The sequence below is a fragment of the Drosophila biarmipes genome, chromosome X (assembly GCF_025231255.1).
Source record: "Drosophila biarmipes strain raj3 chromosome X, RU_DBia_V1.1, whole genome shotgun sequence".
Taxonomy (NCBI): Eukaryota; Metazoa; Arthropoda; class Insecta; order Diptera; family Drosophilidae; genus Drosophila; species Drosophila biarmipes.
Window position 1 is genome coordinate 1,143,764 of NC_066611.1, and position 19,965 is coordinate 1,163,728.

General features: G+C 40.1%; 4 protein-coding genes across 4 annotated transcripts in view; 3 read left to right on the plus strand and 1 right to left on the minus strand.

The window, feature by feature from the left end:
• The window catches only part of LOC108036171 (sodium/potassium/calcium exchanger 3), a 35,977-nt gene extending 30,159 nt beyond the window's left edge, over positions 1-5,818 (minus strand). The window contains exon 1 of the mRNA XM_050890428.1: positions 5,798-5,818. The gene's annotated coding sequence lies outside the window, so the exon portion shown is untranslated. The remainder of the gene's footprint in view (positions 1-5,797) is intronic.
• Positions 5,819-9,164: 3,346 nt separating this feature from the next.
• Positions 9,165-11,078, plus strand: LOC108027174 (cytochrome c oxidase assembly factor 7 homolog). Its single transcript, XM_017098463.3, has 3 exons — positions 9,165-9,350; positions 9,471-9,760; positions 10,087-11,078. Exons 1-3 carry the CDS (start codon positions 9,251-9,253, stop codon positions 10,492-10,494), a joined length of 798 nt encoding a protein of 265 aa, XP_016953952.1. The 5' UTR covers positions 9,165-9,250; the 3' UTR covers positions 10,495-11,078.
• Positions 11,079-12,983: 1,905 nt separating this feature from the next.
• On the plus strand, positions 12,984-14,153 carry LOC108027168 (ras-related protein Rab-21). The gene is made up of 2 exons (XM_017098450.3): positions 12,984-13,202; positions 13,268-14,153. The coding sequence occupies exons 1-2, from the start codon at positions 13,139-13,141 to the stop codon at positions 13,870-13,872; spliced, it is 669 nt and encodes a 222-aa protein (XP_016953939.1). The 5' UTR covers positions 12,984-13,138; the 3' UTR covers positions 13,873-14,153.
• Positions 14,154-15,563: 1,410 nt separating this feature from the next.
• LOC108027181 (alpha-(1,3)-fucosyltransferase C) lies at positions 15,564-18,978 on the plus strand. Its single transcript, XM_017098476.3, is given in 3 exon segments — positions 15,564-16,053; positions 16,056-16,864; positions 18,053-18,978. Coding segments are annotated over 3 exon segments (1,317 nt in total). The 5' UTR covers positions 15,564-15,981; the 3' UTR covers positions 18,489-18,978.
• Positions 18,979-19,965: the final 987 nt, after the last annotated feature.

Consider the following 19,965-nt stretch of genomic DNA (forward strand, 5'->3'; position numbering starts at 1 on the left):
GGCGAGTGGACGGTCGAGTGATCTTGAATCCGTGTCCTAATCCCAACTTCTAGCGCTAATAAGAGTTCCATTTTTTGCTGCCCTCCCGATAATTTGAATGGTGATTGCTAACTGATTGCTTTAGTTTTTTCGTTAAAAATGGGAACACAAAATGACATAGGTTTTGGGTAGTAAAATTTGCTCAATGGAGACCCGAAGTTCGATGCAACGTGTTTGATTCCCTCGGTCAACGCCCCAAAATTATCCTCACGTATAGTAAATGGACAAATTATATGACTTATGTATCTGGTTCGCTTTCGTTTTTATCAAATACGCACACCTAAAAAACTAAAATTGCTATAACAATTTTGTTTTATCATTTATGTGTCTATGCGGCAAAAAAGTACCAATGTGTATTCAATTCTATAAAATGGCCATTTTCTTTAATAATTATACCTGTTACTCGTAGAGTAGAGAGATTATCTTAGTACGCAGCCCAAGGTTATTACGCGAACATGCCCATGAACCGCCCATAACTTTGGCTCCTACGGTTCAGAGGCTCGTTAATACCTATCGATCGACCTAAAGTTTGCCACGCCCACTTCAGCGCCCATAATGCCTTAATCAGTCTGCCGCCCACACTACATTTTATTGGAATCAGGGGTAGTTACAATAATGCTTGGCTGCATGTATATCCCCATATCCCTTTGAGTAATGGGTATCTGTTAGTCGAGGCACTCCTTGTTTCTTCCTTGTTTTATTCTGGTTTTAAGAGAAGGTGGGGCTAAGTAGCAACAAAAGTAGGTAGTTACGCCAAAAATGCGGACGCTTTTTGCAACTTAGATAAATCGATCAAAAATGTAGAGAAATTATGCGGCAGGTAGTGCACTCGTTCACTCAGTGAAAACATAAACATTTTTAAAAATAAATACAAACAAAGCATGTAACCTTACTTGTTGTAAAGAAATGATTGCAAAACCTCTTGAATAAGAGTAAACCCAGAAAGAACCGCAACGAGGATGCGAACTCGGGACCTTTCTTTATTTAATTTATTTTATTTCTTTTTGGATGTCGAGTTAAAGAGTACTTCGGAAAAGTACGTAACAGGTAGAAGGACGCCATATACTTCTCGAAATCTATAAGCTAACAGTAAACAACATACTTCAATATACATTGACGTGTCAAAAGTTTATCTAATCGAACCACTAGTTATTTGGTAAAATTGGTAAGCTGGTAGCAGCAATATAATAGTCGAGGCATTGATGGTTAGGGAGTGTAGGCTATTCGTTTTTATAACCTTGCAGAGGGTATAATAATTTCAGTCAGAAGTTTGCAACGCAGTGAAGGAGACGTTTCCGACCCCATAAAGTATATATATTCTTGATCAGCGTCACTAGACGAGTCCGTCTGTCCGTCTTTCTGTCCGTTTCTACGCAAAATAGTCTCTCAGTTTTAAAGCTATTGGGCTGAAACTTTCCCAAAAGTCTTCTTTCTATTGCAGGAACCAGCTGGATCGGACAACTATATCTTATAGCTCCCATAGGAACGATCGCGGAAAATATTTAAAATAATATATATATTTGGTGTTTTTAACATATAACCTCCTACGCTTGGAAATAACATTTTTCATTAGTTTTGAATTAAATTTTATCAAAATCGGAAAATTGGTGGGATATTAATATGAAGCAAATTATAGCTTTGGGGCTTTTTGACATACTATCTTATAATATTTGAAATATAATTTTTTATATTTTTAAGAATTTCGATTTCAATTTAATAAAAATCTGACTATAACATATAGATGTAAAAAAAATGGTCTGAAAAAAAGAATGAAATAATTTTTTTTAATATCACTGAAGTCAGCAACAATCCTTAAATTGGAAAAACCGTTGGCATAAGTGTATTGTATCTGAGGGGTATTACTTTGAAGGGGACAACATTAATATTGATAAATAAATTAATAGTTTTTCTTGCAAATACAAAGTCACCTTACTTTTTGAACACACCTCGTATTCTTGATCCGTCTATCCGTCTGTCCGTCCGGTTCTACGCAAACTAGTCTCTCAGTTTTAAAGTATCGGGCTGAAACTTTCCCTAACGTCTTCTTTCTATTGCAGGTAGTATATAAGTCGGAACCAGCCGGATCGGACAACTGTATCTTATAGCTCCCATAGGAACTATCGGGGGAAAAATTAAAAAAAAATTATATCTTTGGTGTTTTTTAGCATATAACCCTTTAAGCTTGGAAATAACATGTTTGAATTATTTCTGAATTTCGTATTTAATTTTATCAAAATCGGACGACTATATCATATAGCTGTCATAGGAACGATCGGAAAATGGGTGGAAAAATAATATGAAACAAATTATAGCTTTGGTGCTTTTTGAAATATAACGTTCTACGCTTGGAAATAACTTTTTTTAATTAGTTCTGAATTTCGTATTAAATTTTATCAAAATCGACGACTATATTATATACATAGCTGTTATAGGAACGATCGAAACATTGGTGGGAAAATAATATGAAAGAAATGATAGCTTTGGGGCTTTTTGACATATTTTCTTATAATATTGGGAATATATTTTTTTTTATATTTTTAAGAATTTCGAATTCTACTACCACTCTAACATATAGATGTCAAAAAATAGTCTAAAAAAAAGAGTGAAATAAATTTTTTTAATATCACTGAAGTCAGCAACAATCCTTCAAAATTTCACATGGTGTTACTAACGTTAATTATTTCTTATAATTGCAAGGGTATACAAACTTCGGCTTGCCGAAGCTAACTTCCTTTCTTGTTTTAATGTCACTTTACCAATATTAATATTTTTCAAACGTCTAAAAACAGAAAGTTGCTGAAGTCTTTTGAGCATAATCCTGTAAAAGTTCGATGGTTAAATTCCACAGGAGTAAAAAACCAATGCACAATAATGGCACACAAAGTGAACTATATACATATTAAAAAAAATTTGTTCTCAGTTCTAGGCATCAAATTAAGTTGTTCAATTTACTGTTTACAAAAATTAACAAAAAAGTATTATAAATTAAATTTGTATACCCTACCATGTTCGTAACGATACAGTACAAGGTACTGTTGAAAATATAATGGTGCCACTTTCGTAAGACGCAAAACAAATAACACAAAGTACCAAGAACTGTTGCTAAAGATCTTATTAAGACTTGTATATGTTAAATTTAATGACTAAAAAATATTATTATTTTACACTGATTTTTTTTTTTTGTTTTAAAAACTTTAAAGCATTTTTCCCTTAACTCACGTTTTTAAAGTCGGTGCCCATCATAACATAACATAAACACTATTTCTTTACATATTTTACAAGGTAACATATACACATACATACAATTTTTTTATTCGTAATTTTGATTTTACAATGACAAGTTAGGCGATTTTTTCCCAAAAAAATTGCGTGTTTTCACTTCAAAATCTTAAAACAAATTCAAAAATTGGAATTTAAAGGAAAAAAACGAATGAACTTGGATTTTCGGACTTCTGATGATCCAGCACCGAGTTATGAGGGTCACCGAAATTCAACTTTTTTTCGAGACAAGTCCGGTCAATTGCTACCATTGCCATAGTTTATTTCTTTTGTAAAAATTGTATAAGACATTCTTCGAATCTCATACTTTAATGTACCTTTCGATTAATAAATAAATTTTGACTCTGTCGTCGGGAAAAAAATCACAAAAACATGATATTTTTCGTATTGCTAAACCTTACTCGTCACCTTACCCTTACCTTACTTTATAGGATTAAAAACTACTTCACTGCTTTATTAACCTCTGACTACAATCATCGTAAACTTGCATTGTCCTACCAGTAACGAGTAAAACAAAAGTATCTTGACTGCCAAATACCTATTACTTATATAAAGGGAGTGCAAGGAAGTCCCGTTTCCGAAATTGCACACAAGTTTTTTTTACTGATTTTTTTTCCGAATATGCTTGTTTGGATTCTGTTTCTTTACCTTTAAACTAGTATCCACAAAAAAAAAAAACAAAAAAACAATATTACAATATGAATATTTGAATATTGACCAACGTAAAGAGGTTGACAGTGTTGTTGCTTTTGACTTTATTAAAATCGACAATCGAGGATTTTCGGTAATCCTTATAAGCTATTGAAACAAATGTGTTTTAATTAAAGCAATATAATTATTAACATATTAAAATAACGAAAATGGTGTAAAAAGTGAGTATTTGAAACTTTTATATCTTTAATCGCTTGAAAAAGTTTTACCAATATTTCTTAAATACAAATGTTCACAACACTGAAATAACATTAACCTCCTTCGTTTAAGTCTCAGGATCAACTATGTAACCTATACTGTGTTTTTAAAATTATACAAAATTAAAGTTGTTAACTGAACCACATATCAACTAAATTAGTTAAGCTCAACTACAAAAATGTATAACTAAAATCATGTATAAACTCCAATACTTTTTCTTGATGATCAAGATACTCCGATATCGGCTAAGCGATTGGAGTGGGCGTGGCAAACTCTTTACGTCAATCTTTTTAGAAAGTAATATCGTCGCAGTCATAGGAAACGTGTTTTATTCAAGTCTAAAGGTTTTTGCCATATATGCTTTTCTGGCAGAAATGTCTGTATGTATATGCTGAATAGGATTGAAAACGCTGTTATCTACCCGTTCAATACTTCTGAAAGGAGTACAAAATCCCCTATATGTAGCTCTACGAGTAACGGAAGCAAAAAAGTTTAGTAACAGATAGTGACTATTTTGTAAGGAATATTAGGAACTATCAAGAACTACAATATCTACCAGTTCGTCCCTTAATTTCAAAAATAGCGGTGTATCTTTAGTTCTTTCAAATATGCTTTAAATCAAAGCAAATCTTTAAACGGGCAGTTTATTAATGTACCAAATGCTTAGAATATGTACAGCCGAAGAATATTATGTTTTATAATGCAAGTTATAAGTCTATTTAGGTAGGCTTTATTTGTCGGAATCTTTGACTCTCTTTCAACAGACCCTTTTTTGCTACTGAAAATGGTTGTTATTACTTGAATGGACCTTTAACTTTGAAGATGTTGCCCGGGGCTTGGTTATTATATTTTATCTGAATTTTAAAATGCGTTTCTCAGGTCCTGTGCTTCCCATTCTGAACACAAGAAACTACTTTTTTAAACGATTCTTCAAAAACAGTGCTAGTGTTGTTCAAACATAATTTAAAAGCACCTAAACTATACCAAAATACTCCACATATCATATTCTTACGGCAATGTGCATATATGCATTGAAGAAAATTATTACACAATGTTTGTTTTAACAAAATATTTGAGGAAAACGAATGCAACCAGATCGTGAATATTTCATTTTTATGAGTGTAAATGGGAAAAGAAAAAGTGTATGGAATGGAATGAGGCAGGCGCAGTCTAACTTGTTCAACTCAAATATTCAACTCAGAGTGCGTCGTAACGCCCTCTAATTAGGTCTGGTATTGGAAGTACCGATCCGCAACGTGCGACTGAGGTATCTATCTGTTGTTTCTGGACCTTGCTCTTGACACTCTCACTTAAAGGTTATGGCACATCAACAAAAACACTAATGCGGTTCCCGTTACGAGGCGCTTTTCCGTTTCTTCCCGATTTGTTCCGTTTTGTTAGCTAGATTCAACGTTCACTGGCGTTTTTATACTCGCTGACATTTAGTCTCGATCTTTTCGCAATCGTTTCCGTTCTCGTTCCTTTATTGCTGTCGAAAATTTTAGATTGGTACATATATCTGCTCCTCCTTTTCTATATTTGTGTTTTTTAATTTTTAATATGGTTTGACCTGTGTTGTTGTGTGTATATTGTCTTGATGCCGCCGACGTTGACGTTAAACTGATTCTGAATCAGTGCTTGAAGCGTTTTAGTCCAAGCCGAGCTCACTATTTGTATACCCTTACAAAAAGCATCATAATTTTGCAACGACCCTTCAAATGTAAGTGCTTGATCAGCGTCCCTTTACGAGTTGATATGGCCACGAACTTTTTTTTAATTTTAAGTTACCTGTGCATTAAACTCAAAACAATCGAATAAAGCAGGAATCACTAAATTCGGAACGTGAAGCATCAAGGAAACATATCCTACATAGTTTGCTGAGTTGACAGGTACAAACTTAAGAACTACATTTTTGATCGCAATTAAATGTTAGACATAAGCCTTTTAACATTTAAAAAATAAGAAATTAAAAAACAGATCGAACCAATCATACAGCCGTCGTAGGAACCCTTACATATAACCTACACTTTCCGGAGTTGGACTCAAAAGCATTGAGTTCTTTCAGCTGCAAGGGTATATAAACTTTGGCTTGCCTTTCTTATTTTATGTTTTTTGCCGAGCTTGATTTGGCTCTGGATCCGAGCGTGTGTGTCTATATGTGTACTATGTGTACCACTATAATACAGTTTAACTGACTATAGACTAATGGCAGCAGTATTCAAAGGCGATTTGCTGTCTGGTGTGCGTGTCTGTACTTTATTTTTCGGAGATCGTATGTGCTGGTTGTGGGGTGCTTTGTTGTCAGTGTTTCAGTTACTCAGTTTTCCATTTTTCAGTTTCATTTAGTCGGTTTTATTTCGGGGCATTGACGATCGGCAAAGGTCAAGTCATGGTAGAGCGATCAACTAATTAGGGTTAAGCACAGACTCGTGCCATTGCTTCGGAGCTTGGTACCTAGCCCACGCATTTCTCCACATTTTCCTGGAGCTACACCGAAAAAAAGGAATGGTCGTTTACATGGTTGAATTCATTGGGAAACCACACCTCAAACATTAATAACCTTTACCCCAACGCTAGCCAGTACGTTAATGAGTGGATATTAGTCGCACTATTTTATCTGATAAGCCCAGACCAAATCCGAAGAGCGTATTTTTGTTGAGATTCCTTTTAGATACAAGTGGATCCGCAAGAACAAGCCACAAAGCTCAAATACGTGGTTAAGTAGATTGAAACGATGATTCTATAGAGCGGGTGGAACCCGCCATTACTAATTGAACAAGAGCGCTTTTAATTAAGCGGTCGTTTATTAAAATAGGCAGACCAGACCAAAGCACTAAACATCAAACAGACACAATAAAGGCAGTGCCATTAGAGCAACAAGTTCATCCACGTTTTAGAAACATTTTGGAAATATTAATTCCTCATTGGGTAACTGTCAAACAACCACTATTATGGAGAGTGCAATTGTTGGTGGTTGCTTCGTGCCTAAGGAGGAATACAATTTTAAAGTCCAAAATAAGTTTAACTTGCCTTTTTAGATTCGAAAAGTTAGGAAATCAACAAGTAAACCAATTTGCATGAAGCATTCCGAGTGGGACTTACCAAAAACTGCAACTCCTTAAAAAAGCTAAACCAGACAACATAATAAAATTGTTTAGAAAGAGATATTTTTAAATATCGCTATGGTAGCAATTGTCCGGACGCGTCTCGAAAAAACTGGAATTGCGGTGTCCCTTATAGCTCGGTGCCGGATAATCCAAGTTCATTCGTTAGATGATAGTTTGTCCCAAGTAACGCTGTCGAGTTTTTTTGTTGAAATTCCAGTTTTTGAGTTTTGAAGACTTTGAAGTGAGAAAACACAATTTATTTTTCAGATATTATGTATTCAATTTGAAAAATAAAAAATATTTTAATATCTTACACACCCCTTTAATGTAAAATTTAAGCAATCAAACGTATCTAAAACTATGACCAACTCTTATCTTGACATTACTGTGAATAACATCTCTTATACGATCTTAAGCTTTGTTGTTAAGTTACAAAAAAAATATTTAAAACTGGTAGGGATGGTAATTCCTGGGGGACGTATACCCCTTTATCTGTGTATTTTTAATTATATCTTAAGTTTCGCCATACCAATTTTAGTAATATTTGTTTTAGATTATAACTATAATATTACTCTTTAATTTTGGCGAATAAATGAACAGGGTACCGGAAGCATATTTTGAACTATAACTCGACACATTTTTATAATTACGAATTTTTTTTAATAATTTTGTAAAAAAATGACATTTTGAATTCTACTAGACTTCTGCCAAGCAATATTCTAGTGCCAGTTTAATAAGTGCGGGTGAAAATTACACCACATCTAGGATACAATTTTGGAATCAATTCGATCCCAAATACCCCATACAAAGGTACTATCTTGTTTAAAAAAACCTCTTTGACCTTAAATAGTGTCATTTTGACAATACGTGGTTGCTTCCATACCGATAAAAACATTTTCGATTGCTTAAATTTCTTACTGTGCTTTAGTATCGGCTATCAACATTTGAACCTAAAGCCTAGTACTCAGATTGGCTAAAAGTTTTACTAGTCGAAAAATTTTATTCTTTGCAGTGTGACAGTTCACCCGCAATCCATGTAGCATTGTCTTTCTGTCAAGCCGCGAAAAATTAACGCATTTTAAAATGACGAACCTAATGGAGCACGGAGAAGTAAAAATATAAAGAATTTTATGTAGTTTAGGGCTTGTGCATTGAAGTATAACATGGGACTTGGAGGAGTTGTACCGCTGATACTGCAGGAGGGCGCCCAGTATCATGGCAATAGCTACCGATGGTGGTTTTTGTGTTTTTCCTTCTCCATAAATGTCTTATTCTTTGGGGCACGGCTATCGGCGCTCATTGAAACTCTTTTGCTAAATCTGGTATTTTTCTGGTATTTCCTAGCGCATCTGAGTACTGCACTGAAAAACAGACCCGACAAAAAGCTTTGAAGCCTATTTTCCTCTCGCTCACTCCTATGCTTACTCGCAGTTTTCGTCGATGTGATGGCTTTAACACCCTCTTTTCACGGAGATCCCTTCACCATCTACAAAGGTTTCATTTCGGAAAACAAACATTTCGCAGTTAGTTCCGCATGTAAGACTGGTGGACATGAAAATTGAAAGATTTACTTCGAAAACGCTAACACTGATGGCAGGGAACATTTAAAAATGGGGGGTGCAGAAGCATCAGGCCCACATATCTTCTGATTGGTTGTTATCGAAAGGCAGACGGTGGATGTGCTCTGTTGGAATCGATGTTTCAATTTGTGAAAATCCCGGCCGTTTTCAACGGATGCACTCCCTGGGAAGGAGGTATAAATGACACTTTAAAAACCATCGCAGAAATACCATCAGGCGATTAGTATCGCAAAAATTGCTCTTGAAAGTCATTTCACTATCCGGTAACACTGTAGCACGCAGGAGCATAACATAACATAATAATTTTTGGTTGTTATCTATTAAAAATCGCTGAGCATGGCCTACGACCTGAAGAAGGAGTCGGACGTGAAGGAGTACGTGGACAAGTTGGGCGTGGAGTACCGCTTTGGGTGTTATTCCGAGAAGAAGCCGGAAGGTGGGTACGCAGTCGGCGACGACGCCGGCAGCGGCAAAAACGTCTGCGATCTATAACCTAGGTTTCGCGGAAAGGAAATGGAATATTACAAAACAAGCTAACTTCCGCTTCGCTTTGCAGCCTGCCACCTGCTGGGCGACTACCTGGAGGGTATCAAGAAGGACTTCGAGAAGGCGTCGAAGGTGTATAAATCGACGTGCGACGACTACGGTTACGCAAAGTCCTGCTACAAATACGGCAACTACTGCTTCCTTGGCAAGGGAAAGAGCGGAAGCAAGGGGGATCCTCGGGTGGCCTACGAGTATTACGAGAAGGGCTGCAACTTGAACGACTCGGACGCCTGCCTCCACTCTGGGCTGCTGCTCGTCTCGAGGTCCATGCCCAAGGAGATCGACAGGAATGTGCCCAAGGTAAAGGTCCCACGGTGATCCCGGTTTATCAGGCTTATAGGCAAATACAAACGTACCCATCACAATAACCGGGAGAATCCGTGTCTCATCGGCACACAACGCATATGTTATTAGTGCCCTCACATTCCTTTCGCGGCCTTTTACATTAACTTCCTACCATATCAAGGTACCAACTTTTTGTGTTCAAAATAATGGTTATCAATGCGTGCGTACCACATTGTCGCTGCTACTCGTATCGCCGTCGAAACGAGCAATACTTAGGGTTCAAATAGTTAGACCCAAATATATGTTTATACTGCAAGTATTAACTTTTTTATATCCCACAGGGCTTGGAATTCCTGACCAAGAGCTGCGACATGAACAACGCAACCGCCTGCTTTTACCTTTCCGGTATGCACATATCGGGCGTGCAAAAGAAGCCGGACCAAAGCACGGCGACTGTATCCGCCGGAAGTGGGCCATCTCCGCCCGCCGGAAAAACACTGTTAAAGGACTCGGACTACATTGTGCTAAAAGACATGAAGAAGGCGTTCCAGTTTGCCCATAAGGCATGTGAACTTCGCAACATGTATGCCTGCGCCAATCTCAGCCAGATGTACGCCCGTGGCGATGGGATTGAGAAAAATGAAAAGGAAGCGGAAAAGTACAAGAAGCTGGCCCTGGAGATGCAGGACGAGGTGAAGAAGCAGCAGGAGACGCTAGGCTTCCAACAGGGCGTGGGAATGCCCAATTGATTTAGATTCTGGTTGATTCCTGCTTCCATAAACTGGTGCTTCTCACCTTCGCCTAGTCCAATGTTCATGTTTTGTATTCACGTGTATCTTTGTCAGGTTTCTATTTGCCCCTTTTCTGTCGGTCTTACATTAGTGGTTAAACTAACTATCTTGTGTTTGTGATTTCCGTGTACATAGCCGAAATTTACATGCGGCGGAGTGAGATAGAAAAGGCGAAACGAAGAGAAGTTTATAGTTTTAATTGTTAAAGTTATCGAGAAACAAATGAAAAACCCCTAAAGCTTTGGCTGTTTTCAGCAGAATAACATGATCACTAATCTCTGTTGAATCAGTAAAGGTAAACAGTGATCAAGTTAATTATGTTAAACGCTCATGGTACATTGCGACGTCAAAAAAAGTAGAATATATTACTTTAAAAGCTGCATCAGACAATTATCCTAGGTTTTTGACAGTCACTTAAGCATAAGAATTTTTTCTTCACCATTAATTATCATGTGCGTTTTTCTGCTCAACGCGGCCATTCTGTTGATATATGCAAAATACAAACTAGTCCAACGAAAGGACGTTGTCGAAAAATCAAATAACATGTGTTCCAATTTTTACATCGCGGACAGGCCTTTCGGTTTTGAAGGCAAATATTTTTTGAATCCGTCAATCCAATTTTTTGTCTATTTTTAAGTAATTAATTAATACTTTAATTAAGTAATACTTTTATTTCGGGGTCTTGATCATGAACACAATTAGCGACGAGAACGATTTCTTAAAACAAAATGTTTTTGACTTGTATTTACATTTACAAAAAAAAAAACAAGTTTTTACTTTATGTTAATTAAGATCTTTGCCTGATAGTCCGTGAGAAAAAAAAAAACTGACCGTCATTTTGAAATGAGTCCCCAAATAATTGGATCGAGCTTGCAAACGTACCTAAATCGATATTTTTCGAAAATCATCGACTAATTTCTAATCGAATGTTCAAATTATACAGGGGATCATCTAGTTTAGGTACTAGAAAAAAAATGTTAACTAATATATATAGTTTTTATCAATACCTATTCATTGATATACACTACTCTAAAGCTCACAATGCCCTATGTATATCGAAATCGCGGTTAAGTGGCGCTTTGCAATCTCGCCTTGCTGCTTGTATAACTCCATCTCTCTCTCTTTTGCTTCTCTTAGCGGGGTAAATGATCTGATAGTCAGGGCACGCAAACATAGCGTTCTTTCTTGTTTTGAATTTAATTTGCGACAAATGGTATTTGCTATCGTAAAAATTGAAGTCCCTCTGGTCTGGACAATGGTAAATTCTGGCTCTTTTTGTCTAGTGATCCTGATCAAGAATATACATACTCTATAGAGTAGGAATCGCTTCCTTCAACCTGTTACACAGTAACAGGGAATTTAATAAGCACCAGGCTTATTCACATCGATATAAGCGTAAGCGAGAGGCAAATAGACGGCTAAGGCTTTTCGTCGCGTTTTTTCAGCGTGGTATTTAGATAAGATAAGGCCATACCAGAAAAAATACCAAGTTCAGAGAGTGACTTTCGAATATCGCCGTCACACGCGGCATTGCGGGTGAACTTTCAAATCTTTGGAAACACTGCAAAGAGTACGATTTTTCGACTAGTATAACTCTAGGCCGATCTAAGTACTATAGCACAGCTACAACCATCAGCTGATGTGGAGCTGAAGGACGCGTTTGCTGCTTAAGGGAGGAAGAACTAAGGACGCTCGCTAAGGGCCAGCTTGGGTAGCCATTACCAACCGTGCTGGGTGCCTTCAAGCGGTATCAGCGGTACAACTCTATTCCCAGGGCCCACGTTAGTATATTGGGCACCGGATAGATACTGCAAAGGTCTTGGAGAGTATTCCATACATTCCATTTATTTTTATTCGTATTTTTGTATTTTTTAAATCGCTGCTTGACAGTAAGACCACACACTATAAAGAATAAGATTCTTCGACTAGTGAAACTCTTTGCCTATCTGAGTAATATTAATTCTGGTATTTCGAAACACGATGAAAGCGTTATAGCGTCTTTGCTTCTTGTTGCTTACTTGGCCCATTTTCTTCTCAAACTCGTTTTTGTTTTTTTTTTTACATCCATATGTTAGAGTAATTTTTATTAAATTTAATTCGAAATTCTTAAAAATATAACAAATTATATTCCTATTATTATAAAATAATATGTCAAAAAGCCCCAAAGCTATAATTTTATTTATAATGTTCGTTATAATGTTCGTTTGTGATAACTGGTCAGAGCTGTATTAAACTTGAACAGGAAGGGTTTGGGGTCGTTTTGTTGGCAATTTGCTGTTCAATTTTCAACAATTTGGAAACATAACACTAAAGAAAGGAAAATTATTAATATATTAAAAAAAAATGAAACTTAACAATTTTAAAATACCTAAATTGTAAAGTTGACAATTAAAGGCACCGCAGTGTGGCCAGATTATGCGAGGTGTTGGCTCATCTAATAAAGTAACACCAAGTGCCATTCCATTAGTGCTGTACGGCAGCCACACTGGCGGACGTATATAATCAAAATTTGGCATTTTCTTGTTTTTTGTTTTGTTTTTCCGTGTCCCCTTTGAAAACCGATGTGCATCCAGACAGGAAACCTTGAAATCGGAAACCCACAATGAGCACGCGCAGAACAAAGAGCAGTCCAACGCTTAATTTCAAGGCGGTGCTTCTGGGTGAAGGTGCGTTCTGGTGGCCTGATAACCTTATCCAATGCGCTGTGTGGGATAACACGCCTTATTTGCAGGTTGTGTGGGCAAAACGTCGCTTGTGCTGCGCTACATGGAGGACCGGTTCAATGCTCAGCACTTAAGCACCCTACAGGCCTCCTTTGTGACTCGCAAGGTGTCGCTGGAGGACGGGAGAAGGGCTCAGTTGAATATCTGGGACACGGCTGGACAGGAGCGATTCCACGCCCTGGGACCCATTTACTACCGAGGATCCGATGGTGCCCTGTTAGTCTACGACATAACAGACCAGGACTCGTTCCAGAAGGTCAAGTCCTGGGTGCGGGAGCTCCGGCAAATGCGCGGCACGAAGATTGCCTTGATAATCGTAGGCAACAAGACTGATTTGAGTGAACATAGGGCGGTGGCGCATGAGGAGGCCCTCCAATATGCGCGCACGGTTGGCGCCCAGTATGTGGAGACCTCAGCTAAGGAGAACGAGGGTGTGTCCGATCTATTTGATCTGTTGACCCATCTGATGCTGGAGCAGATCAGCCAGCGGGAGCCCGACGCGAGTCCACTGCGCCTCGAGCACGCGGACTCGGATGGCCCTTGCAACTCTGACGGCTCAGAGGTCCTGGATGGCGGCGACCCTGCGGGCCAGCGATCCTGCTGCGGCATTTAGCCGCCTCCATTGTGATAGTATCATAATTATGTGCTAGTACCCTGTAGCCGATGTTTATTTTGTGTATATGTATATTGTATATTTACTTATAGTGCGTGTGTTTCTGTTATCAAATAACTCCAGTTCTCTTGATCCTCAGTAATGTTTTCCAAACTGCCCAGGCATTTTTGTTTCGATTTTGGCACCTAGTTTATGCACGAATTGTAGTATTTGTCCATTCCCGACATTCGAGTCTTCTCACTCTTTCAGTGCGCCAAGCAATAAATTATTTTTTAATTGCACCTATCTTTTTTTGGGGCGGTCATTCGTCGGGAGAACGGACCGAATGCGCCTTTCGGCCCAAGAGCTAATAGGAGAATGCCTAATCGCAACCGACACTGAGAAAAGTCACCAGTGATTGCCATGCGATGGCGCTCTAAACAGATTGTTCCATAGTAAAGAATATCTCTGTTAGATAGTTCTCCTTAAATGATGAATTTTATCGAGATAACTAGAATAACATTAATTTACATCCACTATTATACATTGTTACCTAGTTATAAGCGAAAAAACTACCTTGACCAAGTTTATCCAAGCCTATACGATTGTAAGAATTTTGCATCCTAGAATTCTTTAAGGAACCACCGTACATATGTTTGATGTATACTTAAAACTTTAAACACTTGTTTTTGGGAAGTGTCTTTCATGAACAAGGGGGAACGTGCTTGATAAGAAAGTAAGGTAGCTTCGGAGCACCGTTCTAATTTATAAAACTAAAACTGATTACAGAAACACGAAGTTAGTGTTCCATTTTAATTTATTTGCTTATATATTAACCGAGACGATAAATGAAGACAATAAACTAAAGTAAGAGGACGGTATCTCAATACTTCTGTGATAAGTTTCAAGTTTTTTAAGAATCGCAAGTCCCTCCCTGAGGCGCTGGATAGTTGAAAGTAACATTTGGATTCGGATAAAAGTTTGGTTTTTACTTTGTACCATTTACAGAAGAAGTAGGTTCATAACTACTCTCACCCCCTGCTGAGACCTTTATGATGACGACGTTTTTAAGTCTCCTGTGCCAAACCAAAATTGTCTTTCTATCCCTACCCACTTTCCCCCATATCCCTTTGGTGTAAGAGAGTGAAGTCAAAAGCTACTAATACTAACTATTTCACCAATTAATTTTGTCATTAGTAAGTACAAGGGCTTACAATTTGTAAAAGGAAAGAAAACAAAAGCGTTTACACAAAATTTGTATTCAAATTTTTGGCAAAAAACTAAAGTTCCACCTGTCGCCTCAAAAGTGAAAATAGTGTTTTCTACTCCTTCCAGAAAGCTTCCAATTTAATAACTATAATAAAAACAAGCAATTAACGATTTTATATACACAAATACACAAATTAAAAATAAATGACTAAATAACAGTGCACTGTTATGAATTCGGAAATTCCCTCCATGGCCCTCTTCATAGGGCCACTTAGCTTGCTAATGTTCTTGATACACCCAAGGTACCGGAGGTACTACCGCCAGGTAAATAAAACATGTGTGTATCCTCGAATCCGGTCGGTCGTTGTAATTTGTGCTCATGACACTAGGACAATTACCAGGAAAGCTCACTGGCCACACCACCTCGCCTTCAGATTCGGCATGACACGCCGGCTGAGTCGGAGCACTCAGTTTGCAGTGGCTGGCGGACAGTGCCGCTATGGCGGGTCTCCTAGGAAACAGATTTGTTCGAAGACCTCCAGAAGCGCTGTCCGGAGCTCAGTCAGTGGCTGGCCAGAAGGGAGTGGAGTACGTGGAGTACGTGGAGTTGGGGTTCCAGAAGGCTGGGCTGCGGGTCCCGATATCACTAATCTAGCCCAATGTTTGTCCAGCCAGGTGGGAGTGTGAGTTTCCCGAACTTATCGGCCCGACAATCAATAATGGACGGCCTTATCGGACTCGCACCTTTGCCAGGGTGCTACGACTGTTGCTACAGTGGAGTTCGCTGCGAGTTCTCCTCGGTCGGATTTTGTTAGCGACCTTAGATTGCAATTTTTCCCGACTTGTGTATGACTCAAGAGGGGGTTTTAGAGCAATACGGGGCCTGAGCTTCCGACTCACTTTTCGCGGCGCAAGGGTTGTATGGATGTGACGGTGGCCAGCCCGCTACTGTGGAGTATAGGCAGATTTCACTGTACCTCCGGAGTACCTGCCGGTTGTTATCTGACCAGGTCGGGCACACGTCCATGGCTGTTCGATCGGGTCGGTTGATTTGCGGGTCGCGCGGCGCCCTGCTGCTGTTCGTCGTGGTCCTGGTCGGCACCTTGGTGATCCTGCGCACGATCGTGCGGTCGCCGCTCCTCAACCAGTACGAAATCCTGAGCAGCCACCTCGAGCGCCAGCAGAGCCTGAGGAGCCCGAGGAGCCGGTCCACGCGCACCATTCTCCTGTGGACCGATTTCTTCGGGGACCCGCGGTGGAAGCTGTCTTGGGACACTCTGGGGCCGCAGGAGCTGCGGGAGGAGCTTCGGTGCCCGGTCTACCAGTGCGAAATCAGCAACCAACACGAGTTCTTGCCCGCCGTGGAGCTCTACGACGCCATTGTCTTCCATGCGGCGGAGATGTTTCCGCTCCTGCGACCGGTGCCTTCGCAGAGGAGTCCCCACCAGGCGTACGTTTTTGCCCTGATGGAACCGCCCGCAGAGACCAAGCACCGCCTGGACGACGAGCGGGGGTTCTACAACCTCACGATGACCTATCGCCTCGACTCGGATGTCGTCTGGCCCTACGGGCAGCTCGTTGATGCCGAAACGGACGCCGTGGTGGCGCCCAGCGTGAGTCCGCATTGGAGGCAAGCCCCGGCGCACTTCAACGACTCCGTGGTCTGGGATCTCTGGTCCGGAAAAACGAAAATGGCCGCTTGGTTCGTGTCCCACTGCGAAACGCTGTCCAGAAGAGAGATCTTGGCCAATAGGCTGCAGGAATTCTTCGACGTGGATATCTACGGGAAGTGCGGAACCCTCAGGTGAGAGCGGGTTCTGTCGGTGCTGCTCTGTGATGTTGTACTTGTTCCACTTGCGCTCCAGACTATTGGTTTCGGTACAGCGAAAACATGTTCTCGGAAATTCAAAGCCGAAATAAATCGCTATCTCTCCGAGGAACGGCTATAAACGGGTGTAAACGAGCAAGGAAGTTAACTTCGGCAAGCCGAAGTTTGTATACCCTTGCAGAAATAGGAAATGATCAACTTTAGTAATGTGAAATTTTTAAGGATTGCTGCTGATATTAAAAAAAATTATTTCATTCTTTTTTCAGACCATTTTTTAGACATCCATATGTTTCATATTATTTTCCCACCAATTTTCCGATCGTTCCCATGACAGCTTTGTGACTTAGGCGTCCGATTTTGATAAAATTTAATTCGAAATTCAAAACCAATTAAAAAGTGTTATTTCCAAGCGTAGGGGGTTATATGTTAAAAAACACTGAAGATATCATTTTTTCATATTATTTTACCACTAATTTTCGGATTGTTTCTATGGCAGCCATATGATATAGTCGTCCGATTTTTGTCAAATTCGCAATAGAAAGAAGACTTTTCGGAAAGTTTCAGCCCGATAGCTTTCAAACCGAGAGACTAGTTTGCGCAGAAACGGACGGACGACGGACAGACGGACAGACGGACGGACGGACAGACGGACGGACAGACGGACGGACAGACGGACATGGCTAGATCGACTCGTCTAGTGACGCTAATCAAGAATATATATAGGCCTTCGCTGCGTTGCACACTTCTGCCTGAAATCATTATACCCTCTGCAAGGGCATAAAAATGACACAACTTGAGTGCAAGCTCAGCACTGATTTTATAATAAATATTTCCTTATGAGAGGATGCTGCCACAATGGCAGATAGTACGATTTTCGAGGGATAGTTTAGTTTTCACACTCAGCAGAAACACAGTGGAACAATCTCCTCTTCATGTAGTAGAGTGCGTTCCCAGTTAGTCTCAAGTAATTAGCCATACACTTAGGGCCTAGTCGAATTATAATGTCCTGATTACAGCTCAGGGAGAGTCGTGGCGCAGCGCAGGGTCCTTGAGGTGGGGGAAGGGCCCACTTGTGACTCACACTAACAGCTTGAGTTTGAACTGAACCGACCTAGGTCTGAGCTCTGAGTGCCCCAAACTGATATTAATTACGAATCGATTCAGGTGCGCCCGAGGGGACCCGCGCTGCGACAGCATGCTGGACACGGACTACTTGTTCTACCTGGCGTTTGAGAACTCGTTGTGCGACGACTACGTGACGGAGAAGCTCTTCGACGCCCTGCGCCGGAAGGTAATACCCGTGGTGTTCGGAGGAGCGGACTACTCCCGGATTCTTCCGCCGCACTCGTACATCGACGCGAGCCGCTTCGAGACCGTGGAGGCGCTGGCTCAGCACCTAAGCTTCGTGGGCGGGGACCCAGAGGAGTACGTCAGCTACTTCTGGTGGCGCAGTCACTACCGCCTGGCTCCCCCATCCCCGTTCTGCCAGCTGTGCGCCCTGCTCCACGGCCCCGGCTTTGGCCACAGGACGCAGTTCTACGGCGACATCCAGTCCTGGTGGTTCGACAGCTGCCGCCTGGAGAGCCGCATCCGCCTCTAGGCTGTGCGTGGAACAGAGCAGGACGGCTGCGGCGTGGTGCACGGAAGAGAGTGGGACGCTATGGGCTGACCTTCCCACCCCTAGTGCTCCGGGCCCAAAGCAACACTAGTAATTTGCCAGCCGTTCCAAAACGCGTGCTAAGTGCACTCCCTGGGCGATAAGATACACAAGCTTTCGATCGGATAGTGGCGCGAGCCCAAGAGCGGCCCATGACGGGCTGTGACTCACCCAACACCTGCCCACCAATTCACCTGCGACCGCCATCGGTTGCCAGTGGAGGGTAGATAGCAGTGTGTCACAAGAACATGTGCTTTCACTGGCGTTCGCCCATGGAGAAAGGAACGCTCGCCGTGCCTGCTTCTTGGTAGCACATCAACATGAACTTGCTCTTAACTCCCAGGTCGGAACTCTGGCGTCTCTTATCTATTTATTCATTTTAAGTCTTCATATTAGTTCAATAAAAATTTCTTTCCTAACGTCCAAACTACAAGCTCGAAACGTACCCAAGTTATTGAACTACGTCTTGCATCCTTTAATTATTCTAAGAAAAAATAATTTCCTAACGCATTGCCGTATCTTCCCTAAGGAGCTCTGCTTGTCCCTTGCCGCCACACGAACAGTGTGAAACAGCGGTAGGCACACACACACGGAAAATCATTGTATGCATGAATAATAATTTTTTTGATGAAATATGAATTTTAAAAATACATGAACATACATACATTTCGTATACCGTAGTAAAGCAATGTTATCTTAAAATGTTTGTGATTTGTTTTAGTTTTCTGAAAGCTGAAGAACCATGTGTACATGTTTATTGCTTCCACAGGGACGAGCCGCAAGGGGCTTTGAGCTTCGGATTGGCGAAGCTATCTTCCTTCCTTGTTTAACCGAGAGGAGAAATTTAAGCTTTAAACGCAACCTCAATGTACATTTAACCTATTTTCTTCAAATTAGTAAAATTCATATCAATTCAATCAGCCAATGCCGGAGGATATTTTGAAATATAAGTTTTAATTATTACTTGTAAGTCTCTCAGAGAGTGGACTGCGGATAAAAGGAGCGTAAAAAGAGATTGCAAAGAGAAAAGATGAACGTGTGTGGTAACTATGTCAAAGTATATAAAATATCGATTTATCAATGATATTTTTGAAAAAATATTGCCAGCTAATATTGAAAATCAATATTATTTGTAAATGATATTTTGAAACAGTGATATGGACAAATATAGTTGTGACATTTGTTCAAAAACCAAATATCACCGACAGGATATTTTTAAAAAATTCGACTACCCCACTCGCTTGATGTACACAGGGAAAGCGGTCTGATACTGGCCGACAAACCCGACCCTGGATCTCCTACATGTACGTATGTCGTACATATACGCAGTAATTTTTCTTTAATCTTTACTAAAAGGTCACGGTTTCGGTGCAAGAATATGCATAAGGCCGCGTATTTGTTATACTTTAAGAAGGTTTCA